We start from the raw sequence: 16,829 nt of genomic DNA, 5'->3' as shown, positions 1-16,829 counted from the left end.
ATAATATTTTCAATTCACTTCATTCCATTGGAGTTATGGAAGTTTTGCTTTGCTTTGCATCACCACTAGCTCTCTTCACTCCTCTGACTAAATCAACAGACAACATTCTCAATAAAAATAAAGGAAGGTTTATGGATATGTATATCCCTTCGTCCATTGACATAAATAAACAAGTAAACCCTGCAATATAAATGAATAAAATTTAATATGACTGTACTACTGAATCAACAATTCCACTGCTCGAACGAGGATGTCTCAATAATTAAACGATAAGAGAACGATTTGATTGTCGCGTCTCCGCGAATGTTGACCTCTTCGGAAAAGTCTCCGAAGGTAATAAAACAAATTAATTAAGGCGCATAAAAAATGCAACGGAACGCCGCAATCAAGATGAAATATCACTCACCAAAAAAATTGCCAAAGTCAAATAATTTGCAAATAAAAAATTGGGGGAATTAGTGGAATCTCATTGAGATAAAAAAAACAAGTGCAATTGGTGTTTAGCAAGCTGAGTGGAATACCAATAAATCGAAAACAACTGTAACTATACAGTTAGTTGAGATCTATAATTCGTTGGATGTCATTCACCTACATTTTTCCGGGAGCTAGCAACGCGTCCACGTGGCCCTCACTTGGTCCTCGAGAGAGTCCTTCTGGTCCTTGAGCCAGCCAACAAGACCCGTTACATCACTGGATGCACATGAATCCACATATTCGAAGCAACAGTTATCCCCTCTGAGTTCACGAGTTCAGCCGGATTTATTGCCCTCTCGTAGTGATTAAAAAAAAAAATTGCAAAATCACAGAGTTGTACTTGACCGGAAATTCACAGCACTGAGTCTTCCACACCATTCGACAATTGCAAAGCCCTCAATTTTCAATTTATTTTTCCAAGTTTTCTCCACTCTTTTTATTGCACACTCGACACACTCGGCTTTCCCCAAGAAAAAAATATAAAGTCGAGGCGTTTAAAACATTGCAACGGACAAAATCACTGTTTACTGTTGAGTGATAACCACCAATTGGTCGACAATTAAACTAGAGTAATGGTTGTACGGGCTGCAATGCCAAAAATAAGTTAAGAGTTGGAACGAGTGTTCAGGTAATTGTAGTCAGCGAACCACAACACCAATGCTCCACTCGTCGTTCGCGCACTGACATCACTGACGTTTACCACACATACTCTCTGCAATTTCGGCCAGTTGGCGGCGCCGTTTTTTACTTTTTTCAGGCCTTTTCATATCCTCGTGCGCGCGCACGCGAGTCTCGCAGTATAACCGAGGGGACGCCACGAGTCGTTGAGCTCTGGTACCGACTGGAGGTAAAGCAGGTAAATTTTTTTACGATTTTTATTTCTTCAGAATATTTTATGGATTTTTCATTTTTCTGGTAGGGTGTCAGAAAATAGGGGTGGAAGAGTGGAAACAATTTATCAAATGAAAAGGGGAGAGTAAAAAATTTCTGGTCGAACGTAAATGAAGCTCAATTTTTAGTGAATATTTTGAGATTTTTGGTGCTGTTTAAATAGCTCATTTGACAAATTATTTTTTTTTTTCATAATCTCCTCGAAAAAAGTGAAAATGAGAAGAAAATAAACAATAAAAAATTCACATTGATTTCAGTTATTGTTCTGTAATTTTAATATTAAAATTATGATAATATTCAGTGAAAGATGAAACTGTCCACTAATTTCAGGAGATCTAAATGTTCATAAAAATATCCTAATTAAGTTCCCTAAAATTTCAATTTTTTGCCACCACTGCAATTGAAAACTCTCTCAAGCCACGTGTTCACGAATCCCTCCAATGAGGGCGTTCCCCACTCCGCCATTTTGTAATTCCACTGGTCTGTCTCTGCGATTGGTCCCCGAGTCTCCGAGCCCCCCACGATTGGTCTAAAACCATCAGCTCCACCAGAATGACTTCGCACGAAACCCAGACACAAAATCCCGACGAGGGGATATGCGGGGTGTCCACCACAGGGACGTTCACGGTTTGACGTAGCCAGAGACAGGCTCGAGAAGCGCCTTTCCGTTCCGGCATAATAGTTGTACTCGTTGGCAGAATCTTCTCCAACACATCGACCTCTCAAATCGTCCAAAATACGCGTTTAAAATCCGTTGAAAAAGTAGAAAATCACATTCCCAAGGCTTCAACCAGTGCATTTAACCTCACCCATAGACCCAACGGGCCAATCAACAATAAAATCCTCTGTACACCAGGGTTATATTCACGATGGATGAAGAATATGACGCGATTGTTCTCGGCACCGGCCTCAAAGAGTGCATTTTATCTGGTATGTTATCCGTCAGTGGTAAAAAAGTGTTACACGTTGATCGCAACAAGTATTATGGAGGTGAATCAGCATCAATAACACCACTGGAGGATTTTTTTGCGTGAGTATAAGGATTCATAGTTATCATGACCTAGACCCCACAATATGTATTCCTGTCACCCCTCCCACTGACCAACGACTGCTGCGAGCAGAACTGGACATGAAAAAAACCCAGAATTTAACAGAAAAAAATTCATCGAAGAGACGACCAATTTCCCAGGATCTCAGACATTCAACCATGGACATCTCCAAGGGTTCCAAGAGCCAACCAATATGTGGAATATTTTTTTAACCTCGGATTTGTCAACACATTGACAGGAATATTTTTTTGGTGGCACTCAGAACTCCCCTATGGCTTCAACTCCACCTGATTTCCCCGTTTGTTCTCCTGGACTCAGAAGCACAAACTCCAGAGTGAATTTATTGATTTTTCATCAGTAACTTAAATACTCGATATTCCCCTCCCACTGCCCTCAGAGCAATTTCCCCCATCTGTTGGATTATCATTCACTCTTTGTTACACATGTAATGCAACAAAATACGTGTGCAATTGAAATTGTTATTGTTCGACTGACAATGTCGACAATCGTTGGAGTTGAATAAAACGAAAAAGAATATTTGTGTCATTGCGATACTCCAATCGGTCGCTCGATTGGCGCATGGAAAAACACATGTCTCTGCACCATTACTCTCGTATTAGATTTGTGGAATGTGGAGAGGGTAATCAGGATGAGGGGAGGGTAAAAAAAAGTCATCGGTGGTAATGAGATTTGCGGAATGGAGTTGAGTCGGCTAATTGACGTCTGTTGGGAGGGTTGAGGATCGTGGAATTATGGGGAACCGCCCTGGAATGGTTTCTTCCGCTCTTGGGTGCTCAATTAGATGTTGCGGAAGTACACGAATGGTGTGTTAAGGCTGTTTTTTGTAGGTTACTGGGGTCGAGGGAACTTGAGGATGTATGTGGCGATTGATGGTTGAACGATACGTGAGGGAAAACATCGAGGCTCATTACTGCTTTCGCATTGTGATCGTATGTGGTAATTGGGGGAATTTAATTTGGGATAAGTTTTGGGGGAAATTTGAGGAGGGATTAAACAGTATTGTTATGTATTTAAGTTTTTGTTAAATGGATAATTTTTATATCTTGAATAATTACGATTGAAGTATTTGCAGATTAATTAATTTATCAAAATAATTGGGTTATTAATATTTATCGTAACGAATGTATGAAACGCAATGAAAGAATTCATATATCCAATGTTTATAGGTTTTTGTTGCGTTTATGACATGGGTTTTTATAATTCATTTGTTGTCATGATAAATTTTAATAAGAGACAGACGGACAGGGTAGGGCAATATGGAATATCAACAATCATCAATAATTTGTAATGAGTAGAGTGAGTGAGACTCCGAATTATTGACCATTGAAGGCGTTCCATTTTACCCCATTCACTCCTAATTATTTTGATGAATTTATAAATTCTACATAATTCAATTACGTTTAATTCTAACTATTTATTGAGGAGGGATTTGATGGAAAAAATGTTACGTCTAGATTTTTGGAAATATTAAATGAAATTTATGAGAGTTATTACGGTAGAGGCCTTCGAAAATTAATTAATTGGAATATGGTTGGAGGGGGATTTGAATAGAAATATAGTGGATATACCCTTGGGGGTCCATGTCCATTGTCTGTACGTATGTAAAGACTTTTCGCAAATTTATAATTTATAAATCTTAATGAAAAGCCTAGTGAATTGCCGTTAAAAGTTGAATTTTTTTTTCAGAAATGTAGAGGAATTATTTTCTGAATGATGCACGTTGAGTAAATAACTTTATATAAAATCCACTGACTCGGGGAATCGAGAGGATCGTGTTATCTAGGCCCGTGGTACTTAGTTTACCCATAAAACAAGATGGAAATGGGAAAACCAGACAGCGTGGCGTTGAGATGTCACATTGTGCTCAAGTTGCAACTGTGGGCGTCTTCCGTGGCTGACCCATGATGGGTGTTATTTCCTACGGGGAATGAATCGATTTTCAGACTGGTCACAAACTCCGCGAGTGGAAAAATACAGATCAACTTCCCCAGATGTAGTTTTCGTTGATTTTAATTCATTAGAATTGAAGTTTAGGAACATTTCGTCATAAGCAAAATATCTTTCTGACAACTTGACTCCTTTAGACCATGAGATCTTTAAAATTTTTTTTTTTGGGGGAAAAAATACTCATTAAAAATTACAAAACTCATTACCAAATCCATAAATCAAATTTTCTGTTAAATTTTGCTGAATATTTCTCTCTCGGAGTTCTCTTGGAAACGAAATATCAGTTTCAACCAAGAATTCATGAATGAATGAATGAATGAATGAATGAATGAATGGGTGATAAGAAACTTATAATTAGTATGGCACGATCTCTCAAAGAAGGAGATGGGGCAGGAAGGATTTTTTTGATAAAAAATGGAAGACGATAATCTTCTGAAGCTCTTCTACTTCAAAGCAACATTTCTTCAAGAAACGAGAGGCCTTGACATCCTGACAATACCTTTCCTGATGCAGAAATTGTCCCTCTAGAAACGAGAAAACTGTATAATTTATTTGTCTCATTGTTTCATAAGAAATATCTCTTAAGGTAATGGTTTTCCCCAAATGTCTCGGTATCTAAGAAAAACAGCAAAAATTCTAGGAGATATTTCAAGAATTTTGAGTTCCGTTAGATCACGAGGTATTTAAAGAATACTCGCTTTGAAGAGGTATTTCCCATTGTCTCTTTCATCGATTCCTGAAGTACTTGTCTCAAAAACTGAAGAATTCACGAGACTCAGTATCAATCGCCAACAAGAATCCATGAATGAATGAAAAGAAACTTTTAATTAGTATAGAATGATCTCTCAAAGAAGGAGATGACGTGGAAGATAATTTTCTTGATGAAAACGAGCGAGGAAAATCCTCTCCTGTCATTGAGAGGAGAATAGAGTAAGGACGAACTATTCCGGCTCGAAGTAAAATCTTCTGTCGAAGAAGCCCGAGACCTCAACACCCTGACAATTGCTTCCTCGATGCAGAACTTTTTCTTCTAGAAGTGATGAAACACTGGAAGGCAAAAAGTCGAATTTCCGTGAGATCTCTCATTGCTACGTTTACGAGAAACTTGTTTTTTAGGTGCCCCCCTCCCTCCCCCTTATTTTCTTTCATCGTTAATTCTTGAAGTACTTCTGTAGAAAACTGAGAACTTCAGGCTGTTCGAGATATAATTTTCAAAGGAGAATGAACGATTGGAGGACGAGAAACTGAATATTTTTCTGCCAATGACTGGAAAATATTCAGTCATTTCAACAAATTTTATTTTTTTCTGTTTAAGAAAAATTCTAAAATTTTTTGAGCAAGTAAAGGCGATTTGAAACTGATTTTTTCATATGAAAAAATTAATCGGAATGATCTTCATAGTAATAGACACATTTTTTTTTCATATAGGATGTTGTGGGATTTATGTTGCATTTTACAGTTAATTAATAGAATTCTCCGCAATAAAAGCAGAAAGTCAAGTCGAGTAATTGTTGTTTAAGAAAACATTAGTACAGTAGCATCATTTCTGATGTATTTCATTGAAACCCGAGAGCTGCAAAACAGCTGGGGATCAATTTCGAAGAATGAATGAGCAAGTGAATGGATGAACGAATGAATGAAAAACAACTTTTAATTGATACAAAACAATTTCTCAGAGACTCAGACGGAGTGCAAAGTAATTTTTCCGATGAGAGCTCACGGAACTTCTCATCGAGCACCAATAGGACAAAATAACGACAAACAATTCTACTTTCACAGTAAAACGAAAGTCCATCGAAGAAAAGCGAGACCTTGACACCTTGACAATTGCTCACCGATCCACAACTTTGTCGCCCTCATGAAACAATAAAACGTGCACTTTTTTTTTCAGCCACTTCAAAGCACCGCCACCAGATAAAATGTACGGACGTGGCCGTGACTGGAATGTCGATCTCATTCCGAAGTTTCTCATGGCAAATGGACTACTCGTGAAACTTCTGATTCACACTGGAGTTACCCGGTACCTTGAGTTCAAGTCAATCGAGGGCTCCTATGTTTACAAGTCTGGGAAAATTTCCAAAGTACCGATTGATCATCAGGAGGCACTCTCCAGTGATCTCATGGGACTTTTTGAGAAACGACGATTCCGTAATTTTCTCACTTGGGTGCAGAATATGCAGGAGGACGATCCCAAGACTTGGGACGGATTTGATCCATTCAACAATCCCATGAGTGCACTCTACAGCAAATTCAGCCTCGAGGCTAACACTCAGGATTTTACTGGGCATGCACTTGCACTTCACAGGTACGAGTTTGACAAAATTAGGGATGACAGTAAAGTCTGAATATACTATTTATAAATTAAATGAATAGTAATAATATGATATGTTATTAGTGACAGGGGAAGTTGGGACAATCGGACAGGGGGGGAGGCAGAAAAGACAACTATAAAATCAAAAAAATAGTGATTGATCCTTTACAATTTCTAAGGGACAATGGACCTTGCAATCAAAATCAATTTCTCATTAATTGAGAGAGGTGATTAATTGATCATCGATTAGATAAGGCTAGATCGATTCAAAAGGATCGCAATGCTATCGATTCAATTAATGAAATCATTCCAATTACAAATTAATGAACAGATTTTCCAAAACTTTTGTGATGAGAATTATTTTATAAACACTAATGTCTAGAAAAGAAATATAAATATTTGGAGGGAAACGTTTTCCATTAGACGGTGGAATTTTGTGTCTAGTTTTTAACGATTTTTAAACCGATGAAACTATGTTTTACAGAAATGATGAATATATTTCTCAACCCGCAATCACAACTGTCAAACGCATCAAGCTGTACAGTGACAGTTTAGCACGTTACGGTAAATCACCGTATCTTTATCCCATGTATGGCCTTGGTGAGCTGCCACAGGGATTCGCCAGGTTGAGTGCAATCTATGGGGGTACCTACATGCTCGATAAACCTATCGATGAGATTGTCATCGAAAATGGCAAGGTAAATATGACGAGCTGAACCTTGTTTTACGCAACTGCGTGCAGACACAAAATTTGTATTAAATATCCATTTAATTGAAGGAGGCTCTTATTTTTCAATCAATTTTTTCCAGTCCAACACTTTCAGATAAGCCTGATTAAATTTAAAGTGTCGACATCATGTCGCTCTAAGGGATGACTATGTTGTACGAGGTCTAACATGAACTCCTGCAACGATCACTTCATTTTCTAAATGCCTCATTTACTGGAGGAAAGTAATTGGAGTATTTTTTAAATAATTTAAATTAATTACTCGACATTATAATTACCATGCTCATCTGCTATAGAATAATAATTTTCATAATTGAAATGCAATAACAATAACCTGAAGATGCCATCAAATCAGGAAGACGTTTGAATAATTTTGACTTGTTTTTAATACCAGACTTTCAAATAGTTCTTAATGATTGTAATTGTTGAGGGAGTTCATAACTAACTTGATCATCTTCGAGAGCAAATCGTTCTCATATTTGAGGCCCAGCAGGAATTATTTGTGAATTATATTACTGACTTATAGATATATGTATAGAACAAAGGATCCAATAATGAACTAATTATCTCCCCTTCATTTTTACCTTGATTACAGGTAGTTGGGGTTCGTTCAGGCGAGGAGATAGCCCGCTGCAAGCAGGTGTTCTGTGACCCCACCTACGTTCCTGACAAAGTGAAAAAAGTCGGCCAAGTAATTCGTGCAATATGCCTGCTGAATCATCCACTTCCCCACACGAATGACTCCCTCTCTACTCAAATAATCATTCCCCAAAAGCAAGTGAATCGTAAGTCAGACATATATGTCTCCCTGGTATCCTATACTCACCAGGTAGCAGCAAAAGGCTGGTTCATAGCCATGGTATCGACAACAGTTGAGACAGCCAATCCTGAGTTGGAGATAAAACCTGGTCTAGATCTTCTAGGTTCAATTGCCCAGAAATTCGTATCGGTCTGTGACTATTACGAGCCAACGGACAATGGCATTGATAGCCAATTGTTCATATCCACGAGTTACGATGCAACAACTCACTTCGAGACAACTTGTCTTGATGTTCTTGATATATTCAAACGCGCCACTGGCGAAGACTTTGATTTCAACAAGGTCAAGCAGGAGCTTGGCGATGAGGAGCAATAATTTTATTTGATTTTTTTTTTAATATCAATATCTGTCGAATTTTCTAATCGTGCTGCCTCAGTAAGGAATTTATGAAATTATTCAGAATAAAACATGGAAGAACATGAATGAAAGATAAAATGATAATTGAAAACAAAATGACAAATGTATATTTTATTTACCTGTCTACAACAGTCGATAGTCAATCTGCAGGGAATTCACAGAGGCACGTGATACGGTTAATCGACGATTTTTATGTGCGATAGGTCAATGAGAATATCGAAAAAAAGTTGATTCAGTTGAAGAAGAGTTCATTAATTTCGATAATTGTGAAGGTGCGAAGGGTGCTGAGTGAATGGCCGGATTTTTCGGGACTTTGGGAGTGAGAACAAATTGCTGGAGGTGGGGAAAGTTGCGTTGCGAATTCTCGGACAAATGGGCGTCGAAAAATGAGATACATGGAATTTAAAAATTGTTCATTTTTTAGAGATTTAGCGAAATGAACTGGAGGTGATTTAAAGAGGATAAATTAGATTAAAAAAAGTTCTGAAGCACGAGATCATTGTCCGTTATGCGTGTCGCTATCTTGAAAAGGTATACAAAATGGCGGTACTAGTGTCTTGTGTTTTTGAAAGTTTTTTTATAATTTATCTGTTTCAGCTCGATGTCAAGTTAGTTGTTATAAAAAAATTTCAGTTTTTCCTTCCGTATTTTTCAAAGTGTTAGATAAAATAGAAATTTTATAAACTAGGGATTTTTGGAGAGCGATTTGCAAAAATTCAATTATACAATTCGAAATTTAAGCGGAAATTAAATAAAATTTAATGTCTAAAAATGCGAAAATTCTAATTTTATTTACTATGGAATTAGTAAATAGATTGATGTTAAAATTATTTATCATAAAAGTTTTAGGTAAAAAATAAACTGAAAGTAAGGTTTTATGAATTCGTCCATCAAATTCTTAATTTTTCAATGTAAAAGTCTCCGAATTCCCGATAAAAATTTTATGTAAACAAAATCATGACGCGATATTTTCCCTATGGTCCACTGATTTTTTTTACTACCGAGGCCTCCCATTTTAGGAAATTTAGATAATAGCAATGTGAAGGTTTATGAGGTCCAGGGCCCACAGGGGCAGCTGACTCACGTACGCTTGGCCCTTTCCTTTCTTAGACGATAGACGTAAACGTGACTTTACTATTATGTTATAGAGAATAATTGCAATGATGAAAATGTGGACGAAATGTCGAGTGGAATTCGTACTGAGATGTGGTATGAGTAGAGATGCAAAATGTGACAGTCATGCGACGCACAATTCAGTAGCGAAGTGGTTAATGAGTCAAGTCAATTCTACATGTCAATCATGGTCTGGTCAATATCTCCGAAGCTAAGAAGGACAGCAAAATTATGTTCAAGAATTTGTTGTAGAACTAAAAAAAATCTGGAGAAAATGTTTGAGTAGAAATTTCGTTATCGCCCTTCAACTTCGATAAAATTAAACAAGCAGTTCAGTCGATTGAAACCGATTGACCATTTTGCTGCGGAATTTTTCCAACTACAAATGACGATTGCTAATAATTAGCTAATCAATAAATTACTCGCAAAAAGAACTTTATCTCTGGGGAAGAGATTTATTCCGAAGGCGAATTTTGAATACATGTACGAATGACGCGTGAATCCACAGCAAACCCTCCTGGTGTTGAACTATCAATTTTTAAATGAATACTAATTAATAAATTATTCATGATATCGCGCGGGCAGTGAAGCATTTAATCCAGATTCTCGTAGGATAATTTTTATTTTAATTTTTTTGTGGAGCATAGCAAGAATATTAATAAATAAATTGAGAGGAAGTTGAAGTGTTTTTTATTACAATTCCCTCTTTAGATGTTTATTGGGTAAGTGAAAAAATATTTAGATTTTTGATGAAACCTGAACTTCCTCGAACCTTTTCATCTGTCTCAGGTTTCAGAACTTTCAACAAAAAATTATAGCTGGGCATTTCCATATAGAAACTTGAAGTGTTGAAAAAAATAATTTAACAGAAGAAATTAAGGGTTTTTCAGAGAGCTTCTGCTCAATTTCTATTAGAATTCCACAGGATAAATTTCCGACTAAAATCACAAAAATAAATGACAAGCCCTCCGTTTATGGACTTTTTTTTATCGAATACTAATAATTCAATAACACCCGAACAAATAATTTAATCGAATAATTTAATCGTGAAGTAGTAAAGCCCCACGTTTCTCCAGAGAATTTTCTCTTTCCCATAAAAACCGAAATCTCATCCCTCAATCCAACAATTTTCTGTTTCGCAGCATCGTAGATGCGACAACCATGCGATCAAAGAGGATGGACTGAAGTAGTGGCTCATCAGTTCTGGGGGTTTAAATGACGCCAGTGGTATCGTAGTACCTCACCCCAGAAGAGGCAGAACGCCACACGTAATCCTGGGGTGCCTGCCAGCAAGCCGACTCAACAATTCCTCATTAGCAGCAGAGATCATAGGATCATAGATCATAGGCTACCCTATGATCTCTGGTAGCAGTCCTGCTGTTGGAGGGGCCAGTTAAAAATGGAGGTGTCGTCCTCAGCGTCACCGAAATGCTTATTTTCCAATGAAATTAGATAACATTAGGATGAGCACAAAGGAGGATATGAGGACGCTTTATGTAAAATTAAGGAGATTGGAAAGACGTCAACTTTTTGACAGAACAATCAAATGGTTTCTTGATTTGGAGTTTCAAAGAAACTCTGAAAATGAGACTTCCGTATAATAAGATAGGGATTTAAGAATTATTTGCAATTAAAAACGGGCAGACATCCCAGCATTGCATGTGGCGCCCTGCCTCTTCTGGGGTGAGGTACTACGATACCGCTGGTGTCACTCAAATCTCCAGATCTGAACCCCTATACTTTAGTCAATCCTCTTTCCGCGTGCTGGTGGCGCCGGAAGCTGCCATTGGAGGGCGCTTGAGGAGGAAACGGAGGAAAGAGACAGCGTGAGAGAGACAGAACACGAAACAACTGTTCTGTTCGTAAGTACAAGACGCAGCATTTTCCTGGTTATTCGTCGTGAGCATTTGGGCTGGACAAAATTTAGTTCTCCCTCATTTCAGAGCAGTGCTTCACTTTGATTTATCCAGACAAATAAATCAATCCAAGGTAAGAGCTTCATCAAATACATCAGAATGAATGAATAACAATCGAAGCGGCAGGAGTAAAAATACGAGTCGTGGAGGTTCGAGCCACAAAGAAAAAAAATGAAAAATGCATGTTTTGATCGTGGCCATGACGATTTCCCGTACCTCGTCCTCGTAGCACAACTGGCAGTTGCAATTTTTCACGAAATTATTTTCCTTCTGTTCGGCAAAACCATGACATTTGTCAATATTTCGAGGGGGAAATTCTCGATAAATTAGGGAAATGGCTCCACTTGTGGCCATGACAGTTTGAAGAAAGTCAAACGGAATTTTCCGGAGATCAGATTTTTTTTTTCCAATATTAGTGAACATCTAACCTTTTTGGCCAGCAGAGAGAGAAAACTTATCTAAAGAAGGTGAAATTGAAAAAAATGTCATGGAAATGTTTCCAGAAAAGAATTGCATGGTGTCTGTGGTCTCGTTTCTAATATTTTTCTATAATTTTTTCATCTTCATTTCAGATGCCCAACATCAAGCTTCAGAGTTCAGACGGTGAGGTGTTCGAAGTTGACGTTGAAATTGCCAAGTGCTCAGTGACGATCAAGACTATGCTTGAGGATCTTGGTATGGACGAGGACGAGGAAGAGGTTGTGCCCCTACCAAATGTTAACTCAGCCATACTCAAGAAGGTCATACAGTGGGCAACGTACCACAAGGACGACCCACCACCACCAGAGGACGACGAGAACAAAGAGAAAAGGACTGATGACATCAGTTCCTGGGACGCTGATTTCTTAAAGGTAAATAATGCAGTCATAGCCCGTGGGGGTCATGATCGTTTTGAGGATTTAGCCTGTGATTTATGGAATGAGGAAAGGTTTATAAACACTAAAGGCAATGAGGGGATTAATTGCTTTTCTTTCTGAGGAATTGTGAAATTTGCTTTCGGGGTTATATTATTACAAATCAATGCACCGTAATTTCTATCATTAAGTGGAGTCCCACTTCCAGAGGGGCCATGTGACTTAATTGAATTTCTTAATTATAGACAAAGTGCTAATAGCAATTTGGGTGAACAGGTATTTACATTAAGAATTTCCTGAAAGCATTTGAAAAATAATTCAGTGACTCATTCTTGATATCTCACAATTATTACGGAAATTCTAAAATGAAGGTTAAATCCACATTTAAGGTTCCCATACAATCGAAATTCTGTTGCATTCTCAGTAAATGAAATACTAAGACAGAGATTTATTTAATAAATAAAAATGATATTTCCTTTGAGAGATTATAATTTTTCAACAGTGAAATTTGTATGAGAATTCGTATCTCGGTCACATGGTTTTCTTTACCTGGGAATTTAAGGACAATGGAGGGGAGGATTTGGGACTTGCAGCAGGATGAGATGTGTTGTATAGACGATTGAGAAAAGGTCTGTTTAGGTTTATTGGGGAGTACATGGCTACGTGGCAGGTAGTGACAAATCGAGAATGAATGCTAAGGGCAAATAAATTTGGAAACGTTAAAGAGGAATAGGGTACTGGAGAAATGGAAATTAAAATAATGCTTTGTACAATTCTCATATGAAACTCGGGTTTTATTCCAGGTTGATCAGGGAACACTCTTCGAGCTGATTCTCTCAGCCAACTACCTAGACATCAAAGGTCTTCTCGACGTCACCTGCAAGACAGTCGCGAATATGATCAAGGGTAAGACTCCGGAGGAAATTCGTAAGACATTCAATATCAAGAACGACTTCACCGCAGCCGAGGAAGAGCAGGTTCGCAAGGAGAACGAGTGGTGCGAGGAGAAGTAGATAAATTAAATTAAGATTCAACAGCAACTTTTGTCATTTTTTTCGTTTCCTGCGGCACATTGAAAGAGCTCCGTGAGAGAACTTTCAAAGTTTAAAGTGAAATTCATCGTCTCAGGAAAATTTAAAAGACACGTCTGATTTTGGTCAGGGCAAACCGGAGAATTCAATGGCCGCTGAGTTGACTTTCACCTCTTTTAGAGTTACGCTCTTTTTTCAAGAAAAATTTTCGTGTGTGTCACGTGATTAATTATCGCTGTAGCAGAAGAAGATACAAAGTTAAGAAAATAGTCTTGAGTTAAATAGTTAAGTCCAATATGTAGCGTGATAAATTTTAAGTTGTACAATGCTAAAAATTCTTTGGAAAATTTCCGGGAAATTTCTGAGCTTTGAAGAACTGACGATGAAAATTACATAGCCCTTGAACTATCATTAAAAACGCTTAAATTACCTGGAAATCGTACAATACATTTCTTTGAACGTCAAATGTGGTATGTTTTCGATAACTAGGGAAATTCCGGGGGCAGGATTTATCTGACATCAAGACTATTTTAGCAATTTTCGCATCGTGCAGTTCTCCTAATTTTCGGAAATATTTTCACCAGTGTAGGTTTTAAGTAATTCAACTGTATGTATTAATCCTTCTATTATACGTTATGATATCTGAAATCAATCTATGATTCAACTATTCGGTTTTTCATAAACTGTAAAGTTTGATCTCTTCATCTCCCCACCTCCATCTCACCCAGTAATTTTTCAACAAATACATGTTTTTGGATGAATGTTTGGGCTGTTTTTTAGCTAAATCTCCCGTCTGATGTATCTGATATAAAATAAGTAGGAGAGAAGCGGGGACACAGCGTTAAGTTTTCAAGAGATATTTCTGAATCTGGGAAAATTGACGAAATTTTCATAACAAAACTTTTTGCAGAGTAAATTATTTTTCTTTTCGAACGATTTTTTTCATTTCTTTCAATAAAGAGGAGGGAATTAACATTCATCAATCAGTCTTCATGTTTCATCAGTTCATTCAATAAAAAACAGACAATAACTCGAATCCACGTTTATCTTTCTAAAGAAAAGCTGGAACAGATAAGTCGGCCATTGCTAACGAGTGCAATTTCAGGTTCTTGGTGCTTTCTTCCTCTTGTTATTTTTCGTTTTCCCAAGAACACTAAAACATTACAGTACAATATATTTACCATGAATTAACATTTCTACTACTGCAAAAATCGTTAAAAACTGTTTGTTTTCTCGCTCTCATAGTCGTAAATTGCCATTAACCTATTCGATTGTTCTTGAAACATATTTCCTTTCTTTTAAAACATTATCTATTCAATATTGATCATTCACTCTTCATCTTTCATCATATTTAATAAAAAAATCCACAACAAATCAAATTGATATTTAACGTTTCTAAATTAACACAGGAAATGATAAGTCAGCCATTTTTTTACGAGTCTCATGGCCACTTCTTTGTTCTTTCTTTCTGTCGTTGTGAGTATTGCTCCCAAAAACAAGTGAACACGCCAGAAGAATGGATTTATCCCCCATTGACGTCTCCACCTGCATCAACTTCGTGACAAAGGTGTCCATACAAGTCTAGAATACATTACCTGTTGGTAGAACATTGATTAACATATTTCCCTCTTGCAAATTCTTCACCTCCGAATTTTCCTCCCTCAGATTGTGTCAAAGCTCTCTCAGTTGACAGCAAAAAAACCATCGAAAAGAGTCAAACAGTATTGTCACATCGACATCGAGTTGATTATGAATGAAAAATACTGCTGGGTGGAAATAATAAATGACGGTGAGACCAAGTTTCCTCTGAAGGACTTACTCAACCTAGATTTCGATGATCCCACTCTGAATGGTACGTTATCGGGTGAGGTAATTCTGAAGACGTCTCTAGACCAGAAGATCTTCAAGACCCACTTCGATGGAGATTTTACGGAATTGACGACAGATCAAGGTATACCAGGAATTGATAAATTTTCACACCTGAAGAGCTGTCTGTCGATCAAAATTAAGGTACAGTTTCTCGAGGTTTTAAATTATTTCATAGGGTAGGGGCCAGCAAAATGAGACAGTTCCAAAGTCTCTATTTGACGAAACTTAAGATTCTCATCACTTTTGGTTTCTTTACTTTTTATGGTGGGAAGTCCCAGTTAGAATCATGATTTTTTATTCGGTTAAGAGAAACTCTACATTGCAATTTTATTTTTAATCATAAAATATGATCAGTTACATCGAGTAAACGATTTTGGATTTTCTAACTTTTTTAGAATAAAAAATATCGTATGTACAGTTCACTTCCATTTTTCTCTTTTCATTTGGTTAATATTCAGGATCATATGGCCTATTTTTCTGATTAGAAATATAATTTCCTGATTAGCTCGAAGAAGAAATAATAAACATATTTTTATTTTTGATGCACTGTTCCATTTTGTTGTGCTGTCATTGCATAATTTTTCTATTAATGGTTCCCCATTTCGACCCGAAACTCTGTTCTCCCCTCAGCATCCCTTCAATGTCAAAGAGACCCTATCCCTCGTGGATAAAACTGTGGAATACCTCAACGAATTCCAAACTCTGTATCCCCACACCAAGTACACCCTCCGCTCCCAGACGGAGACGTTCTACAACAATTTCACTGAATTGGACGACGACTACGCAAAATGTGGATTTTTGAGTTCAGCAATTGAAACTATTGTACTGCAGTCGGTGAATGAAAATTTTAGAAACGAAGTTCGTGAGATGTTGGATATAACTGATGTCAAAGATACTAAGGAGGCAATAATGTGTCATCTGCTGCCGTTATTACATGAGAATTATCAGTTGTGATTTTTTTTTTCTTTTATAAAAATATATTGTACATCAAAATAGAAAAATTCAATTTTTTTACTATTTCTGATGAATATATTCTATATTTTCCGTGAAATTCAGTAAAATTCGCTGAAATCAATAATAAGTTCAATACAAATTCAATAAAAACTTCTACCGAATATTCTAGATTTTTGGGTTCAATTGTTTCCTTCACGACATTATTGAATAAATAAACATAAACATTCAATGGATAAAGTTGTATATTTCTGGACAAATTTTGTTGTTAGAATTCCTCGGCGTGAATTTTCGAAATTTTTGTCGCAGCACACGGAGTCAAATATATAAGAAAAATGACTAAAATTAATAAAATTAAAATGAATTGAAGATAGTTAAATCAATTCGACTTTAATTGACATGTACAATTCAGAATAAATAATTCCATGTTCATGCACGGCCATTTGGAATTATAAATAGAAACCTCACTCTTAAACAATTACAATTCTTCAATTTACC

At 36.9% G+C, this 16,829-nt stretch overlaps 4 protein-coding genes across 6 annotated transcripts in view; 3 read left to right on the top strand and 1 right to left on the bottom strand.

The window, feature by feature from the left end:
• LOC135163782 (phospholipid-transporting ATPase VA) overlaps window positions 1–1,174 on the bottom strand; it is a 33,676-nt gene extending 32,502 nt beyond the window's left edge. For both annotated transcript variants that reach the window (XM_064123579.1, XM_064123580.1), the window contains exon 1: window positions 593–1,174. The gene's annotated coding sequence lies outside the window, so the exon portion shown is untranslated. The remainder of the gene's footprint in view (window positions 1–592) is intronic.
• Window positions 1,175–1,963: 789 nt separating this feature from the next.
• On the top strand, window positions 1,964–10,387 carry LOC135164151 (rab GDP dissociation inhibitor alpha). Its single transcript, XM_064124241.1, has 4 exons — window positions 1,964–2,395; window positions 6,274–6,687; window positions 7,178–7,391; window positions 8,016–10,387. Exons 1-4 carry the CDS (start codon window positions 2,235–2,237, stop codon window positions 8,553–8,555), a joined length of 1,329 nt encoding a protein of 442 aa, XP_063980311.1. The 5' UTR covers window positions 1,964–2,234; the 3' UTR covers window positions 8,556–10,387.
• Window positions 10,388–11,538: 1,151 nt separating this feature from the next.
• Window positions 11,539–14,163, top strand: LOC135164051 (S-phase kinase-associated protein 1). Its single transcript, XM_064124044.1, has 3 exons — window positions 11,539–11,699; window positions 12,199–12,477; window positions 13,284–14,163. The coding sequence occupies exons 2-3, from the start codon at window positions 12,199–12,201 to the stop codon at window positions 13,491–13,493; spliced, it is 489 nt and encodes a 162-aa protein (XP_063980114.1). The 5' UTR covers window positions 11,539–11,699; the 3' UTR covers window positions 13,494–14,163.
• Window positions 14,164–14,585: 422 nt separating this feature from the next.
• LOC135164049 (uncharacterized) lies at window positions 14,586–16,334 on the top strand. 2 transcript variants are annotated; one of them, XM_064124042.1, is made up of 3 exons: window positions 14,586–15,078; window positions 15,177–15,521; window positions 16,011–16,334. In XM_064124042.1, exons 1-3 carry the CDS (start codon window positions 15,028–15,030, stop codon window positions 16,332–16,334), a joined length of 720 nt encoding a protein of 239 aa, XP_063980112.1. In that variant the 5' UTR covers window positions 14,586–15,027. The 2 variants fall into 2 exon arrangements, with proteins under 2 accessions (XP_063980112.1, XP_063980113.1); XM_064124043.1 differs by having other exon boundaries at window positions 14,586–15,108.
• Window positions 16,335–16,829: the final 495 nt, after the last annotated feature.

The sequence above is a fragment of the Diachasmimorpha longicaudata genome, chromosome 6, assembly GCF_034640455.1.
Source record: "Diachasmimorpha longicaudata isolate KC_UGA_2023 chromosome 6, iyDiaLong2, whole genome shotgun sequence".
Classification (NCBI taxonomy): Eukaryota; Metazoa; Arthropoda; class Insecta; order Hymenoptera; family Braconidae; genus Diachasmimorpha; species Diachasmimorpha longicaudata.
The sequence above is the reverse complement of the archived record's forward strand: the minus strand, read 5'-3'. Positions and strand labels throughout refer to the sequence as shown.

Bases quoted from the DNA above. Each gene is read 5' to 3' on its own strand.
- LOC135164151 (XM_064124241.1), top strand. From the start codon at position 2,235: ATGGATGAAGAATATGACGCGATTGTTCTCGGCACCGGCCTCAAAGAG. The intron at 2,396-6,273 runs GTGAGTATAAGG...TTTTTTTTTCAG, and splicing joins CCACTGGAGGATTTTTTTGC to CCACTTCAAAGCACCGCCAC. The intron at 7,392-8,015 runs GTAAATATGACG...CCTTGATTACAG, and splicing joins TTGTCATCGAAAATGGCAAG to GTAGTTGGGGTTCGTTCAGG.
- LOC135164051 (XM_064124044.1), top strand. From the start codon at position 12,199: ATGCCCAACATCAAGCTTCAGAGTTCAGACGGTGAGGTGTTCGAAGTT. The intron at 12,478-13,283 runs GTAAATAATGCA...GTTTTATTCCAG, and splicing joins GGGACGCTGATTTCTTAAAG to GTTGATCAGGGAACACTCTT.
- LOC135164049 (XM_064124042.1), top strand. From the start codon at position 15,028: ATGGATTTATCCCCCATTGACGTCTCCACCTGCATCAACTTCGTGACA. The intron at 15,079-15,176 runs GTGTCCATACAA...TTCCTCCCTCAG, and splicing joins GCATCAACTTCGTGACAAAG to ATTGTGTCAAAGCTCTCTCA. The intron at 15,522-16,010 runs GTACAGTTTCTC...TTCTCCCCTCAG, and splicing joins GTCTGTCGATCAAAATTAAG to CATCCCTTCAATGTCAAAGA.